This window comes from Sciurus carolinensis, chromosome 4, assembly GCF_902686445.1.
Source record: "Sciurus carolinensis chromosome 4, mSciCar1.2, whole genome shotgun sequence".
Lineage (NCBI taxonomy): Eukaryota > Metazoa > Chordata > Mammalia > Rodentia > Sciuridae > Sciurus > Sciurus carolinensis.
The window spans coordinates 168,518,118-168,535,912 of record NC_062216.1 but is presented as its reverse complement, the minus strand read 5'-3'; the positions used below and the strand labels follow the sequence as shown (position 1 = coordinate 168,535,912).

Below are 17,795 nucleotides of genomic sequence, written 5' to 3'. Positions count from 1 at the left end.
GGAAGAGATGCTGAGCGCAGGAAAAGAGTCACCACAATGGACTCTTCCTCCCCAGGGCCTGTTCTTGCCTTTGACTTCTTTCCTCTTCCAGGTTCCCATGCACTTGGTGGCATCTGCAGTAGGTCCTAACAGGTCTCCCTCTATGACGTGGACATCTGTACCTGAATTTGCATTTTAGCAACTACAGACATGACCCTGACTCCTAATTGCTTTCCTAGATGGAAACTAGTTCCTGACTGGTCACTTGGAGAGAGGCCACTTGGTGCAGTGAAAGAGCTACAGGATGTCCGGTAACTGACTTTCCAGCCCTCTCCATGACGCGTTGGGTGGCTTCGGACAAATCTCACCTCCAGGACGCTTCTTTCCTCCTCCCATTTCTGCTGGCATTTTGAAAGGACACAATTCAGAAAGGGCCATTTCTGAGCAGCCAGGCACCTGGAGCCCTGGTTCTACCCAGTCTGAGGGCCTAGGAGATGAAGACTGTCCACTTAGGACACTCAGTGAAAGAAGAAACCCTCCTAGAGGAGGGACTCTAGCTAAGTCCAATCCTTAAGAAATTAAGTAGCAAACAACAGGTTCTCATTTGACTTCATGTACATTGTAGCAAATCAGGAACAAGACTGAAAGGATCATGATTGATTCTGGAAACTTCCAAATCTCCCATTTATTTACTTAGTACTGAGATTTGAATCCAGAGCCTCATACATGTCCAACAAATGCTTTACTCCTGAGCTACATCCCCAGCCCTTTTTGAGTTGTATTTTTTGAGATAGGGTCTCACTAAGTGTCCCAGGCTGGCCTTGAACTTGTGATCCTCCTGTCTCAGCCTCCTGGGCAGTCGAGATAACACACAAGCGCCATTGTAGCTGGTGATGCTTCCCCAGTTTGTTAGGCTGGCTTATTTTCTGTTGTCGGTGACTGTCGAGTCCTCAGTCTTTTAACAAATAGGATGAAGCAAATACTGCATTCCAACAGTGAGCTAGACAGATGAAGTCCCTGGGCCTGGAAAACCTGTTCTCCAGGTTCAGGCGCCCCAAGGAAGAATGGGTACCTATGATGCTTGACTGTAGCACATGGTACCTGCCTTGCTCCACAGGTGGGAGAGGAGAAGCCTTGAAGTTCATGCCTGTGAAGTCTTCGAGCTGACCTTGCAATTAGCTTAAGAACACTCACGTTGGCACCCTTCTCCCACCTTTGTCTAAGATGCCCATGCTCCCAGCCTTGGTCAAGCTCCACTTACTGAGCTCAGGGTGTCTGTCCTGTGGCAAAGCTTGCACAGCTGGAACAGCAATGCAGATGACCAATGACAGCCTCTGCCTCTTGGGCAGGAAGGCGTGAGTGTGGCACAGCGCCGTACGCCAGGCGATAAACTGAACCCAGAGCATGGCGGGGCTAATTAGCTACAGAGTGGGCTTTGTTGATGTTTACTCAGAATATGGTCGTGACAGCCAGGTAGCAATTCCTTGGCCTGATTTGAGTTTGGAGGTTCTCTTGCTGTCAGCCCTGGCTGCTTTTGGAACAGGACCACTGCTGGGCAAACCAGGCACACCCCAGGGCACTTTCCATGTGGGTTGTAGGTGAGACCGAAGGAAGAGGAGCAGATTGGGCAGAAGCCTGAGTGGAGGGAGGCAGATGTGTGTACAGAAGCACAACCGCTCCGGGGAGGACATGGCAGTGAAGAGCTAAGTGAGGGAACTAGGACAGGGCTGCACAGATCTGTCCCAAAAGTCAAAATCTCAGGCCCGTCAGCCAACCTCTGACGAGCACTCTAAGATAGGAGGGCAGAGAGACTTGGAAATGCTTCCAAGAAGCCATCTGTGGCTGCTGGGGCCACAAAGTAGAAAGCAGGGGCCTTAAACTGAGGGGATTTACACCCCCTACCCGGTGCATTGGGTAACATCTGGAGACACTTTGGCATGCAGCAGGTGTCTCACACTCTGCAGTACCTACCACGGCCCCTCCCCAAACACAGGACTTGGCAGCTCCAAAGTGTCATTAGTGCTGAGAGTCAGAGCTTGGGGTGCAGACTCGGATCTGCATTTTATGTGATGTGGGACTTGGGAGAGTGGTGTACCTCATCTGAGAAGTGGTGATGACACCTCTCACGTGGCTCACCATACAACCTTACGAGGCTCGTGCCCCAAAAACACATGAGAAGTATTTGATGACTTTGAAAAGACCTCTTTCCTGAGCTATTCTTAGTTTGAGACCTGCATGTTCCTAAATCACCTAGCACAGTGATTGGCATATAGCAGGCATTTAATAAAAGAGAAAAGCAGAGTGGTAGGGGGCGATAAAGAACTGACTCCCCCCAAACCTCTTCCTCCTGGTCTAGGTCTCCTTTCTTGTTTAGTCTTTATAGAAAGTTCTATACAGGTAGACCGTCTTGGAATGACCTTGAGAGATCAGAAGTAGGACTAACCATAGCCCGAGGATAGATAGCTGACACAGGTGCCACAGGTCAAGGGACAGTCTACCAACCCCATATAGAAGCTGGGCTTCTTACCCTCATGGGACAGAAGCCAGGGTGGTAGCCACACCAGGGATTTGGCTCACCAGGAGGCTGCCTTCCCCAGAGCTGCTCTAGCTGTTAATCCTTAACCTGCAGACTCTGGAGTTGGAGGGGAGACGGCAGCCTGGGGGTTGGGGGCTGTACAGCCAGAGTCTGACATGCAAGGCCCTTCTATAGCCCTTGTGGGGTGCTGCCAGCCTTCAGAAGCCGCTGTGCAGGGTCCAAGGGCACCATCCACCCCTGAGCCTGCACCCAGCTGGGAAGGCCGGATGTCCTCTTAAGAGGTGCTGAGTGAGAGAATAGTTCACAGAATATATACAAGTGCTGGAAGAGAGGGCAGACACACCCAAAACGGAGATGCCAGGAGCAGAACAGAGTGGGCTGAAGCTTAGGCAGACAAGCAGACCCAAGAGCAGCATTTCATGACGTCACAGTCCTTGGCCATCTCTGCTCTATTGTTTACTGAGCATTTTCAGAGCTGGAGGGGACCAGAGACCATCTCACCCAGCCCTCTGTAAGGATGAGGTACAGGCTAGAAGGGGAGGGCCCTGACTTGTGAGTCAGCACTCTGCCACCCACTGAGTCACTTCCTCTTCAACATATGGTTTCCCCTTAGTTCTTTAAGCCCCACCTTGGCACATAGAGAAACTGAGGCAGAAAGGAGGGCCTGGCTCTAGGCTGCAGTGACTGCAGTGACTTGGAACTTCCACAGGGACCCTGCTCGATGTCAGGGCAGAGGAGAAACCTGGGCCTGCTTGAGGGAAAGAAAGAACTGTAAGCCGGCCAGCTTCCCTCCTGGGGAGGCACAGGCCTGACTGTGCTGCTTGCTTAGGTATCTTGTGTTCCACACCCCAAGGGGATCACTTGGAGCTGAGGTGTGGCCTCTGCTGCCCACATCACCCCTGCCCTCTGCCCTGCTCTGCAGAATGAGATGCCACATGGTCAGGCCTTGGTGCATAAGGAAGCACTTTCCAGAAATTTTGAAACCTCACAAAACCTCTGGGAGGCTGGCAGGGGTCCCCTCCCCCACCCCTGGAAGCCAACCTCAGGACTGACAGAGAGCCTGGGTCAGGCTCGCCCTCCTCTCCCTCTCCACTGCCAGGCAGGCAGAACTCTCTGCACAGGTTGCTGTGTGTCACCTTTACTCCTGTGGCCCAGTGAGCCCCTGCATGCTCTTATCAGCCACCTTGCAGACATCTACCCCGGCCCCCTGTTCTGGTGGCATCCAGGGTACTTCAGAAGGAATGGGACAAGGTTTGGGTTGGAGGTCAGAGGCCAAGAAAGGCTACCCTGTGGTCTTTCATGGGGCCGTCAGCCCTTGACCTTCCATCACACTGCCTACCTGGACTCTGCAGTTGGGCACTTTCTCCCCTGTTCTTTCACATGTTTCCTCAGTCCCTACCAGTCCCCAGAGAGGGGCAGTGTGGGATGGTGTACTGGGTGCCCTGGCCCAGCACTGTGGCAGGGGCCACCTGCCTTGGGGAGGACAAGGCTGCTGAGCACAGCCTGACATGTCACAGGAGGCTAAGGCTAGTTTTTGGAGGGACCAATGACATCTGAGAGGAAGGCAAATGCTCTTGTCCTTAGAGTCCAGTTCCCCATCACCTGGGGCCCTCCCTCTCCCTTCATTGACTGCAAACCCAGGCATATTGAAGGGAGGCCCAGGCCAGGCCCTCTAAGAACCCCATGGAGGGGCTGCAGCAGGCACCTGTCCAGGAGGCCTGGGGTACCAGGCCCAGTCTTCCCAGTTGGGGAGGGGAAGGGACTTTCGCATGGACAGGGTTCAAAACTGCCATTGGTTGTGGGAGGCTGATGTCTTCCTCTCTGTCCCCTTCAGAGCCCAGTGTAGGACTAGGCTAGGAGGGCCACCGCAGCCAGCACCCCAACTGTCCCAGATGTATCTCCCACCTGTAGTTCTAAGGCTGCACCAAGACTGGAACTGGGACCCCTGGCTCAGAACCCTGTTCTTCCTGTTAGGGTGACAGGAAGCCCAGGGAAAGAGACACTGGGCAGCTGGGGCTGCCCTGGAGACTTCGTCCCAGTAGGGCATAAAGACATGACCCTTGCCCCACCCAGGGACATGTGGGGCAGGGCTGACCCGATGGAGAGAGGGGCCAGCGTAAAGGAGAGCAGACTCTGGGCAAGTTTCCTCTTCATGTAAACAAGGCAGCAGTGACCCCTCCTGGCTTGGCCACCACAGTCTGGAGGCACATGATGGTCTTGAAAGTCTTGGGACTCTCCCATCTGGATTCAGGCCCTGAGGCCCAGATGGAGGCTGCGGGTGGGAGGTTGGTGAGGTCTGATGTGCAAATTGGTGCAGGCTGCAGCCTGTGTCCTCCAGGGCACAGGACGGGACAGGTGGACATCCACAGGTTCTGCAGCTCAGGAAATAACACATTTGCTGGACTTGGCAGGACTGGGACTTGTTTTACCTGCGGAGACAAAGGACACAGGCAGGGAATGACAGGGTGAGATGCTCAGCAGATTCGCCTCCAGCCCCTATTCTGTGGGCTGTCTGCACCTCAGGTTTGGAGGCTAGGGTTACTGCCTCCCTTCCAAGGTGCCCATCTGGAAACCAGGTCAACCACATACCCAGGGAAGCAACAGAAAGAGTCCTCCTACCCTGTCACCCTCAACAGGATCCCCATGTGTTGGGGATCTGCTGTTTCCTGACCAAAGAGGGGTGGGGTGACGGAGGGACTTCAGAATCAACAACTACAACCATGAAGTCTTGCCTCGAAGTGGTTCACTAGGCTGATATCATGGGAGGTTCCATGGGTGACCCTCCGCCTGGGATCTACCAGCCAGCAGCAGTGCAGCGCCTGGCCTTCCAACCTAGTCTCAGCCTCTTCTACCGCACAGCCCACTGGGTTGCAAGAGGAAAAGCTGCCCCTTGGGAGGGAACCACAGCAAGCTGGGTAGCCGGCTGGGGGCAATTGGAAGCAGAGGAAGGGGTGTGTTGGCACCAGCAGCTGCTCTCCCCCCAGCCTGGGCATCCACTTCCCCGAGGCTGGTGTCTGTGGCCAATTCCTGCTCTGCCCCATGCAGGGAAGAGGGTTTCTGCAAAGCCCACTTGACGCCTCTGGCCCTGAGGTGCCGGCTGCTGGAGACAGAGGCCTTGTCCTCAGAGCACTGGCTGCTCCTGCCATTTCCTGCAGGTTCTTCCCGACACAACAAGGGTGGCCTCCCTGGGGCTCACGCCACCTTCCACATCACTTCAGCTGTGAATTTAATTCAGGTGGCGTCTGCCTCCCCTGGTGGACTGTTTGCAAGAGAGACACTGAACAGAGTTGGACTGGAAGCCCTGGCACCACAGCCCCTTCTTCCTGCCCCACACACGTTCTGCAAGGCCACCATTGCTCATGACCAAGGTCTGCACCCTGGTAGCCACCACCTCGTCTGGGCCAGAATGAACTCACTTTGGGGGACTTACTGCAAATTCAGCTGAGCCCTCTCCTCAGTGTTGCTCCAGCTTGGGCAAGTGGTGACCTAGCAGGAGGTGGGAGGGGAGACAGGTCACCTTCCCTGGTGCCACTGAGGGCTGTGTCTGGTGTGGTTCTGCTGGTTTTCAAATTCTGCCACCCTAGAGCCCTTCGCTGCTGTGATGGACACAGGGTCTCCACTCCCGCTCCTCAGCGGCTTGGTTTATTTGCTTGACCTACTAAGCAGATGCTGAGTTCCGGAGGCGGCCGTATTTTGGAGGCAGGTAAGCAAAATCAATCTCCAGGCCCAGAAGCAGGGGGAGCCAGGGCCCCTGCTCATCGCTCCTTCCTAGAGAAGGCTGTCCTCAGCAGGACCTGCTCCCCCTTGTCTGGTGGGGCTGGAAGCAAGCCTGGAGAGACCCCTTATGCTCCAACAGAGAGACTGGTTTGAGGGGAAATTCTTTGTGTTCTCTCATTCCATCAGTGCCCATTTATTGGGAACCTACCACGGTAGGTGAATCGGACCCACTCAGATCAATGGGGAAGAATACACAAATGAGCACATTTTTAAAAATAAAAAGTGTGTGTGGCACGGGCAGAGGTGTCCCAAAGGAAGCTTATGAGAGAAAGTCAAACTTCCAAGGGGAGATAACACTGAAATGAGACTGAAGAGAGGGGTGTGGAGTAGGTGGAGAGGGCCACCAAACGCAGAGGAATGGCAGGAGGAAGGGCTGGGGCATTTGTCTTCAGAGCTGGCAGGCAAGGTGGAGAGGGGACAGGGAGGCAGGAACACGGATGCAGAAGACTGCAAGGGCAATGGATCCCACCTTCCTGTAGCGTTCAGGGCTGTGACTTCCCTTTGTGGGGAAGCTTCTTTCCCTGATGTCTGTGTGGGTCTCTCCTTCCACTCGAATTTCTGCTGAGATACTCCTTTGGTCAGAGAGGCCTTCCATGACCACTCCTGACGAAAGGGTCATTCCCCTCCCCTGCTCCCAGATCCCCCCGCCCTAACCTGCTTCATCAGGGAGGGGCTTTGTCCATTCTATTTCCTGTAGCACAGGCGCTTAGGACAGTGCCTGGTGCAGAGAGGATATCCCATAGACACCTACACAACAGACAGATCCAGGGGCACCGGCAAGCCGGTTGGGGTTTACACCATACTACCAACCACAGGAACACGGGCTGCCCTGGCTAATGTCCATGCTTCACTCGCCACTGCCTCCCCGAGATAGTAGGCCCTGGCCAGGCCCAAGAGAAACTGGAAAGGCAGAGGGTTCTGATGTCTGCCAGGGAGGATGAGCACGCTGCCTCTTCTCTGGACTTGAGTGGGACTGGCTGCTCTGAGGACGCTCACTCTGTCACCCTCACCCCTGCTGTGATCAGAGCCCTCCCACTGGTAATGGTGCTCAGATCAGACCACAGGTCACATGCACAGGGTCAGCTGGGGCCTGACCCACGCTCCTCAGGGGAAACCCTGAATTATAAAACCCCATATGACATGCAGCACTTGAGTGGACACAGCCTGGAACAGGCACCCACAGTTCCTTAGGAAGCTCTGAGCTCAGGAAGCAGCTCCCCAAGAGTTCATTTCTGGCAGGGTCCCAGATTTCCAGGAAAGGCCCTGCAAGGCAAAGGTCACCCTGCCCTTTCCTCACTGCCTGACCTTGGGCACAAGGACTCACCTCCCTGAGGTTTAGGGATCTTGATTGTAAGACATTATCAGCAGGATGCTTGTAAAGACTGCTCCAGTTCTGCGTGGAAGCCCTGCATGTTGTGTTTCTCTTAACTTTCTTAAACAGTGTTGGCCATGTCCCAGCTACCCACCTGGTGGAACTGGTGGGGTTTCAGGCACAGCACCTGGAACCTCCTCCCCTAGCCTGTCAGCTCCCTCCAGGCACAGCCTTGCCCGAATCTCCTCTGTGTTGCTGTGTCATCTGCTGGTCTGAGGACACTCTTCACTGAAAAACTAGATGGGAAAATCGGGCCTCTTGTTTAACCTGTGGATTCCTGAACCCAGTCCAGATGAATTACTACCCAGGCTGTTGTCCCCTGAGGCTGGGGATCTCTGCCTGAGACAGATTGTCCTGAACTCCTGGATGGCAGGCTGGAGGGAATGGGTGAGCTCAGCCTGCACTGGAGCAAGGTCCAGCTAAGGGAAAAGGCAAAAGGAAATGGTGCTCAGATTCTGCCACTAGAGGGGGCTGTGAGCCTTTGAATCACCAGGTCTCCCCAGCTCATCCCAAAGGAAGAGATTTTCCTTCCTGAGGTTCTCCCAAGGGCCACAGCTGGGTTTGCAAAAATTTGCATGCTGTTTGACAACTATGTACTTCTTATCAAGCAATTTTACAGGCTGTCAGCTCTTTGCTTTTTCTTTCTCTTTCACCCATCCTGTCACCAACCCACATTCTCCCTTGACAAGAGGGCGCAGAGACAGGACAGAGTGAATCAGCTCAAAGGGACCTTGGAAACTCCCCAGATCACCTCTTCCTCTTCTAGAAGAAGAGACAGCCCCAGAGAGGGAAGGACATATTCAGGGAATTGGGGGGTGGGTCGGCAGCGTGTCATGAGCTGAGAGACATGCCATGACTGTGCTGATGTCCCTAATGTTCCCTGTGGGAAGGGGATTCCTTCCCTGGATGGCGGCCCTAAGGGAGAAGCTGAGGTGATTTCCTCCCCACCACAGCTCTAGACTAGGAGGGTTACTAGTTTCCGCCTTGGGCCCATGCTGTTAGGGGCTGGCCCTTTTCATATCCAGCTGTCCTACAGCTGCCCCAAGGGGGGGACAGGGGGAGGCACTGAAGCATCCTAGCTCATCAGTGTCTTGGGGGTAGAGGCTACTAAGTGGGGCCTTCAGGAGGAGCCCCTGTTTCTCATTCCTGCCTTCAAGGAAGAAAGGAGCAGGAGCAGCAGGCTCACAAAGGAACTTGAATTTCAGGGCCTCAGGGATGGGACACCCATCTGGGCAGGTGACAGTGGATTGCATGCAGCCCCTGTGTTTCTTCCCAAGGATGGAGTAGGGCGACAGCTGGAGCATCTCCTGACTGCGTGCCAGCCTCTCTAGCCCTCGCCTACTCCTGCCCCCCGTCTCTCTCTGCCTGGGTGTCAGGCCCTCTAGAGAGGGGCCTCCCGAGGGTGCCGTCCCAGTCTGCTTGGCTGACTCCAGGGCACTCGGCAAATGCTCAGAGGCAGGCAGCAGTGGCAGCATCCACCCAAGTCCATCCATCCAAGCAGGAGAACCCCGGGCTGAGTGACACACAGGAGGCAGTGGGAAGGGACAAGACAATGGGCCTTGCGTTTCTATGGAAACAGTACCTCAGGGTGAGGGGCCCAGGGAAGAGGAAGCTTCCACCTCACTTCCAGTCAGGACTTGGGAAACAGCCCTTGGCTGGGCTTGCCCCTCCCCTTCCCTGCCAGGTGTTCACCATGGCAACCCTCCTTCCAGCCAGAGGGACAGAGCTGCAGCAGCATCTGGTGTTAGGGGAGCCAGGGAACCCAGGGGAATGGGAATGGGGATCAGCTACCCCTCCCCTGACCGGATCTGGGTCTGGGCCCAGGCCTAGGTTTAAATCCCAGCCCACAACCACTTCCTATGCCCTGGGACCACTTACCCACCTCTCCCAACTTCCACCTGCCACCTCCTGGCTCAAAGGGTTATCTGGAGGGCAAAGGGAGAGTGTAACTATACAGGGCCTGGCCCTGCTTAGGAAAAGCTTCCAGGCCCAGCAGAAGGTCCTCACCCTCCAACTGTGCCTGTATCGGACATGCCCAGGCCTGCTCTAACTTAAGTGAAAGTGAGCTGGGCACAGTGGGCATGCCTGTAATCCTAGCCGCTCCGGACGCCGAGCCAGTAGGATACTGAGTTCAAAGCCAGCCTCAGCAACTTAATGAGGCCCTAAGCAATTTAGCGAGACCCTGTCTCTAAATAAAATCTAAAAATGGTCTGGGGATGTGGCACAGTGGTTGTGGTTAAGTGCCCCTGGGTTAAATACCTGGTACCAGAAAAAAAAAAAAAAAAAAAGAAAGAAAGAAAGAAAGAAAAAGAAGTGAACTTATCCCACAAGCACCGCCTAGGCGTGTCAGACTTGGTAGCAGGCCCAGGACCTGTCTTTACACACCTGGCCAGTGAACGAGCCTAGTTCTCATTGCCATAAGCTCCCAGCCATGCAGGGAGAAATCTCAACACAGAAATTCTTCCTCCCAGGCATGCTTACATTAGTAAGACACCATGGCAGCCTGTGTGTCATAGTCTCCTAAGAGGCTACACAGGAGACTGCTCCGCATGTGTCATGTAAAATGGACTCGCAGGACCTTCCCCTGCCCTGTTGGGCCTGGAAGTATTTTATGCATTTCCTAAGCAGTTGTAGACCAGGGTCTTGAGGGAATCCCAGAGAGATGACCAGAAAGAAGCCACCAGCACCACCACCAATCCCTCCCAGACAAACCCACTCATCAAATAGATACAGAGAAAACCAAGTCACACTGTTTAAGCAGGAAGCTGGGCCAGGTGCTGGTGGGGCACAGGTGAGGGTGAGGTGTGTTTGATCAGGTTAGATCCTGATGACGGTGATCCAGCAAGGAACGAGGTTGGCCAGAGAGAGCCCTAGAGTCGGAGTCGGGCCTGGAGTCAGAGCCTTTGCCCTGCCCCCGCGGTGCTGCAGCCCCATCTTCTGCAGAGACCCGCCTCACTTATTTCATTTGCTGGACTTACTATGAGGAATGGCTGGAGTAGTGACAACCCACAGGTGACTCCATGCCCACCACCAGGTGAGCACCGGGAGAGACCTGTACCACTCCCATCTCTCAGAGAAGAGGAACCTGAACCCAGAACAGCCACACTGTGCCCAGGGACACCCGGTGGATAAAGGCCAGAGGAGAATGGAAACTGAGAAACTTCAGACCCTGGAGCTCCTGCTGTCCCTGGGCCCACGAGCCACTCCTCTGCAGACATGAGCCAGCGCTCCTCCAGAGGGTCACGTCGGGCCCCGGGAAGAGGGCTCACCTGAGACATTGGCACTGGAACCCTCGTTGGGCCTCTTCCCCATCAGAAACTCCACGTCGGTGCAGGTCTCGGTGGAGAGGGAGCTGGCCCTGCTGTTGGGGGCTGCAGGCCTCTTGGCCCGGCGACTGAAGAACCTGCTACCGCTGAAGCGCTTGCCCTCCTTGGCTGCGGTGGTGCTCCCGTTGGCGGCATCTCCCTTGCCATTTTGGGTAACTGCCTCTCGGGATTTGAGCTTCAGGTCTGTGTGCATGTGAGAGGTCATCCTGTCATCCTTCCGGCTCAGATCTGTGGAGGGAATGGGATCCACGGGGGGCAACACCTGCTGTATAGTAACCAGGTCATTCAGGAAGCTCTCCAGGCACCGAGCCGACTCGCCACCTCCGCTGCCCTCCTCCTGCCCCTCTGGGCCGCCACCAGCCTCCTGCTGCTGCCGGGCAGCCCAGCGCATCATCTCCCCTGGTGGGTGGCGGCTGCCTGCCACCAAGGCGTACTTGGGGTTGATCAACTTGCGAGCCACGGTGGAGGAGTGGCTGAGGCCAAGTCGGTTGGCGCCTCCTGCCAGGCCCAGCTGCTGGAACAAGTTCACTTCTTCGGAGATGGCGTATAGCTCCCGGAACTCCACATCGAAGGGCTCCACATACTGCCCCGTCAGGAGGAGGAGAAGGTTCCTGTCCACGTAGGAGGAACTCCAGGTGAATCTGAGAAGGTGGGGACAGAAAAGCAGACACATGTGCCCAGGTCTCTCCCTTGCCCTGCCTGTGGCCTTCCTGACTCTCCCCTGCCCCGCCCCAGGCTTCTGCACCCTGCAGGACAGAGGGCACAAAACCACCTTCGTGCGGGACTGCTCTCTCCACCAGCCCAAGTCCTCCCTTTCCCCAGGTCAAGGCTTCACATGCAGAAAGCAGGAAGCAGATGCAGGGAATGGGTGTGAGAAGTCAGGCCTGAACCTGAACCCGGCTTCTACTCTTGTGTGTCTTCTGCGGTGGGACTCCCAGGACCTATGTACTAAATGTCATAGCACGATCACGTAACTCAGAGTTGTTGTGAGACTTAGAGGAAATACTTTCCGTAAAATGTTTACCTCAGTAAACACACATTTAATAAATAATAACTGAGATGCCATCGTTGCTGAAATTGTGCCATTCCTTGTGGGTTCTTTTCTGAAATTTGAAGCATTTAGTGTCACAAAGCCCCATACTTTAACCTCAAAAGAAGGCTTAGACCATTTATTAATTGTTTCATGGGCTCAGGTCTCTTCTCGCTTAGGTTTTAATTTACTTGGAGGACAGAGACACACACATACAGATGCTCATGTTCTTGATAATTTACTCTGAAATTAAACTCCTGGAAACACCTGTCCATGCCGCGCCTCCACATTCCCTCCTTAATCGGGTCCATTCTACTTCTTGCTTGAGCCAGTTGTCAACTAGCCTCCAAATGCAACTGTTTGCCGAGGACCATGAAAAATAGCCAGTGCTTATTGTCCAGTAAGAGTCAACACTCTTTTTCGGAATAATCCATCAACCAGGAAGTTTGAGGGAAAGATGGGGCAGGAGTCTGTTTGCCACCAGGGTAGATGACCTCTCCTGAGACTCACGACTGAGAGGCCTTGGTCTAGCACCTTCCTAATGGTTCCCATGAATGAAGGGCTCCTGGGCCCTCTCTGACCCGGCCCAACTCACCTGTAGGATCCAGTGGCTACTTTGTCACCATCTACCATCAGGAACCTCGATGACAGGGTCCCCTTGATCTTGCCCATGGGCATGTAGAAGCTGACGCCTGTCACAGAGCGGACGCGGATGTTCTGTTGGGAAGAGGAGAAAGGCACCGTCACCCTTTTGGGGAGACTGTGAGGCCCTGCACTGGGGCTTTGCCTGGGTAGAGGGGCCTTGTGTCCACAACCCCTCCTACCACTCCCATCTTCACCAGGTCCTCTGCTTCCTTCAGCCTTATGATGGAATCCCCTTGGACAGCAAGAGGAAGTCATCAGCTCCTGCTGCAGCATGGGCAAGTGGCAGGGAGTGGGGGGATGTCCCTGCCTATTCCCAAAGTTCCCCGGAAGAGAACCACAGCCCTGATTTTGACCTTGACAGTGAAGCCAGTGATTCTGCTGGCAGGGTACCTCAGGAGCGGACCAGACTGCCTTCTTTACACTTGACCCTCATGGGATAAAACTCAAGTGTGGCATGTGATTTAGCAGCTGTCAGTTCAGAGGCAAGGCTTTCGACAGAAGGGGTGGGATCCTGAACTGTTCTCAGCACCTGGATCACGGCGGAGGCACCGACTCACCCGAATACGGAAGTCAGCGAGCTCCAGGCTCTTACACATCTCCAGGAAATACTTCACTCCCGCCTCGTCCAGGATGACATACACCGGGACCCGGCGCTTAGAGGCGGCATCCACAATGTCTTGGAAAATTTCACCATCAGTAAAGAGGTCCATGACCACAGCAATGACCTGGACAGGGAAGGGCACTGGTGAGGCATGTTGTGACACATGCCTTTGGAAACACACTTGCCCAGAGAGGACCAGCTTGCCAGGGGGCAACTGGTGGCTAAGAGTAAAAAATCCCACCTATACCATTCCTGGCTTCTTCAGGTCCCCACCCATCTCTGACCACATCTGAGCCCAGGAGAGGAGCCCCAGGGTGCAGGCCCTGCTGCATAGACTTCATCCTGGACAAATTCCCACTTTCTGTCAATCTTGGGGATGTCAGCAGATCTTCAGAAGCCTCATCAGTGTAGACCCAGGAAGATGAGAGAAGTTGCTCCTTCTGCCCCAGGGAATCCAGCAGGGGCAGGGAGCCACCATCGCTGAGGTGAGGTGGGAGGGATGGGCTGGCTTCTGTCAGTCACGGATCTGCTCAAACGTCCCCCTCTCCGCAGGCCTGGGCATCTGGTGTCCAGCCCTTCCCACCCTGTCCTCAGATCACGGTCACTACTCAGGGCCCTTCCTGGGCAAGAGCCAGTCCTGAGAGGCCTCGTGCAGCCTGGAGCAGCCCCACCCTCCATCTTCACCTGCAAGCATTTCTAGTTGGCCCCAAACACTGTGCATGTGACAAGGTAAGGGCCAGGCCTCCGGTCAGAATGATCTGGATTTAAGCACAGACCCACCACTGTCATTGTCACCATTATTGCCACAACCTTCACACACATGCTCTCAATCACCCCTGCCTCTGACATCTCCCCGCCCACCCTCTTCAATACAGTGTGGCTCAGGGCTCTCCATAGCGCTTGCACTAGCCAGTCAATCATCAACACGAGTGTCACTGGCTCCAGACCCGAGGGCAGAATGAGGGTTTCAAGACAGATAAGCTGTAATCACTACGGGGTTAATTCAGGGGGATGATGAGACGGCTGCATGAAATAGCAAAGGCATAAGGTAAACAGGACACGTCTGAAAAGCTGTACATGGGACACGTGACGAGGCGGCAGAAGACAGGAGGAGATGGCTTCTAACCAGGGGAGAACAGGAAAGACTCCACGGTGCAGAACGGGTGCCTCCCAGTGCCTTGAGAACCAGCAGGGAAGAAAGCAGTGAGGGGTGGCTGGGCACTGAGCCCGCGTTCACCCTGCACGCTGGCCCTGGGCTGAGGCAGTGAGTGGGGCGACACCTACTGAGGAAGGGACACCTGTGCTGTCCCCATCTGCAGCCAGTGACCACATGGCCTCACCAGGGCACATGAGATGGCACTTCAGGCACAGGGAAGAGCATCCGCAAAAGCACTTTGATGGTTAATTATATGTGTTCACTTGGTTGAGCCACAGGATCCACACATTTGGTCAAGTGGTCCACTAGACATTTCTATGAAGATACCATTTAAATGAGATAAACACTAAAACTGCAGGCTTCCAGTAAAGCGGATGCCCCTCTATAATGTGGGTGGATGCTTCCAATCAGTGGAAGGACTTCATAGAATAAAGACTGACCTCCCCTGGGCAAGAAGGAATTCTGCCAGGAGATAGCCTTTGAACTGGGTCCACAACTCTTCACTGGGTCTCTGGCCACCCTCTGAGATTTTGGACTTGCATCTCCACAATCCCAAGAACCAATCTTCAAAAAGCAAACTAATTCCCTCCTTCTCTCTCTCTCTCTCTCTCTCTCTCACACTCACACACACACACACACACACACACACACACACACACACACCAACTGGTCTGTTTCTCTGGAGAACCCTGCCCGTTACAGTCACGGTGGACAGGAATTAGCATGTGCTAAACACTTCCACTGCACCTTGCACCTTATGCAAAAGTACTCCCAAGTACCTAAGGATTCACCCACTTTAAGTAATTTGATCCTCACCATTACTCTACAAGGAAGTATCATTATTCCCATTTCACAGTTGAGGAAGTAAATGCAGAGGGGCAAAATAATGAGCTTGAGGTTGCACAGCTAGCATGTGACAGAGCAAAAAACTCAGGTCTGACTCCAGGGTCTTCATCTCAGTGCTGCAGAGCGGGCCGGGATTGCTGCCAGGTACTAGACACGGCAAATCAAAAAATTAATTTTGGAAAAGACTTAGCAAGGTAGACAAACACATCTACCAAGACCAACAAAAAGCAGTAGATGCAAATAAAATACTGAATGAAAAAGGAGAGATAATTACAAACACAATAGAGATTTAAGAAACGTGAAATCATTAAAAGGAATATTAAGATCAATTATAATGATTTGAAAACACAAATGACATGGATAATGCACTAAAGAACTAAGTAAATAAACCATAATCAATGAAGGCTTATCCTGGGAATGTAAGGAGGATTCAACTTCAGGAAATATATCAGTTTAGTTTATAATCTGGAATCAAGAGGAGGAAACCATATTATTTTTCTTTAAGTATTTTTAGTTGTAGATGGACACAATACCTTTATTTTGTTTATTTAGTTTTTTTTCTGTGGTGTTGGGGATTGAACCCAGTGCCTCACGTGTGCTAGGCAAGCGCTCACCACTGAGCCACAACCCCAGCCCACATGTTCTTCTTTCTTTTCTTTTTTCTTTGCTCTTGGGGATTGAATCCAGGAGTGCTCTACTACTGAGCTATGCCCCCAGATCTCATTTATCATTTTGAGACAGGGTCTTGCTAAGTTGCTGAGGGTCTCACTAAATTGCTGAGGTTAGCCTTGAACTTGTGATCCTCCCATCTCAGCCTCCAGAGTCACGGGGATTATAGACATACACCACCATGCCCATCTTTGGTAATTTTTAAAAAAGTACCTGAGATACAGCTAGATTCCCAGTTGAGATTTAATTTCTCAGAAAGGGATGGGTATATAGCACAGAGGTATGGCACTTGCTTTGCATGTGTGAGCCTCTGGGTTTGATTCCCATTACTACAAATAGTTTAGATTAGATTCTCAGAAAGCTAAGACTAGAAGAACCCTTCCTCTACCAAAAATCCTCATGAAACATTTTACTTAACAGAGAAACTGAAGATGTATTCCCTTTAAGTCTTAGGCAAGCCAAGTATATTTACTCACTCTTACCCTATTGTTCAACACAGTATTAGAAGCCCTAACTAATGCAATAAAACAAGAAAAAGAAACAAGAGATGAGGATTAGAGAAGACAAACTACCAGTATTTAGAGACTAAACCATTTTCATAGAAAACCTAATAGAATCTCGAGAAAAGCTATCAGGATTAATAAGAAAACTAAGTAAGATTGTTAGACACAAGAAAAACTTTCAAAAATCAATAGCCTTCTTCTACTCCAACAATAATTAACTAAGACAAGATCCACTCATAGCTGCACTTTAAGTACATGGTGTCTAGGAATTATTAACCTTTAGGGAGAAATTTTGAAAATCCTATTAAAGACACCTAAAAATATGTAACTAAATGAAAAAAATCATGAACAGATAATACAATTTAACATCTTAAGTTCTCTCCATATTAATAAAATTCAATCCCAACCAGGCACGGTGGCACACACCTGTAATCCCAGTGACTCAGGGGCTGAGGCAGGAGGCTCTCCAATTTGAGGCTCTCTTCAGAAACATAGTAAGGTCCTTAGCAACTGGGAGAGACTATCTCAAAATAAAAAGGAAAAATAAAAAGAGCTAATGCACCAATAAAAAATGTGGAGAAAAAGTAAAAATAAAAGGGCTGGGAATGGGTTCAGTGGTTAAGCACCCCTGGGTTTAACCCCTAATACAAAATAATAATAATAATAATAATAATAATAATAATAGTAAATAATGATAATAATAATTATTATTAGATGCTATTGAGAGAATTGTCTTACAGAGAAAAATAAAGGTGGATCTGTTCTTCACAGCATAGATAAAGGTTAATTTCATTTAGGGCTAAATACCCAAGTGTAGAAGATAAAATTAATAAGAGAATTGATGAAATATAGGAAAATAGCTTCATGATGCAGCATGAGAATTTCTGATAGTCCCCATAGCACAGTCCACAATGCGAGTAAAATGAAATGCATGCATTTGAAAAATTTGGTACTTTCCAAATAAAGATGTCATAGACAAAGTTCACTGATGAATGATGGGGACATGTATAAACCAACAGGAATCGGTGATGCATGAGGAATCCCCATAAATCAGCAAGGAAAAGACAGGAAACTAATTAGAAAAGTAGGCAAAGGATATGAATAGGTGACTTCCCAGGAGGAGATACTGGAGTATATAAAGAGCAGATCTTCATTCATCAGAAAAACTCCAAACACTTTGATGAGAGAGAGCACTTCACAACTGTGAGATTAACTAAAAATTAGAATGTTGGGTATTCCTAAATAAGGGTATCTGAGGAAAGAGGAACCCCCACTCACTGAAGAGGACACTGTTGTCTGGAGAAGAGGCAGAACTTACTGGATTTAAGTAAGAACACAACTACAAGCCAAGAAAC

The 17,795-nt window shown here is 51.9% G+C and overlaps 1 protein-coding gene across 1 annotated transcript in view; it reads right to left on the bottom strand.

Annotated features, from left to right (window-relative positions):
• Nucleotides 1-486: 486 nt before the first annotated feature.
• Nucleotides 487-17,795, bottom strand: part of Fam83f (family with sequence similarity 83 member F) — a 33,972-nt gene continuing 16,663 nt past the window's right edge. The window contains exons 2-5 of the mRNA XM_047551771.1: nt 13,223-13,390; nt 12,616-12,737; nt 10,934-11,631; nt 487-4,944 (exon numbers count right to left, since the gene is read on the bottom strand). Coding sequence (XP_047407727.1) covers nt 4,895-4,944; nt 10,934-11,631; nt 12,616-12,737; nt 13,223-13,390 — 1,038 coding nt within the window. The 3' untranslated portion in view covers nt 487-4,894. The remainder of the gene's footprint in view (nt 4,945-10,933; nt 11,632-12,615; nt 12,738-13,222; nt 13,391-17,795) is intronic.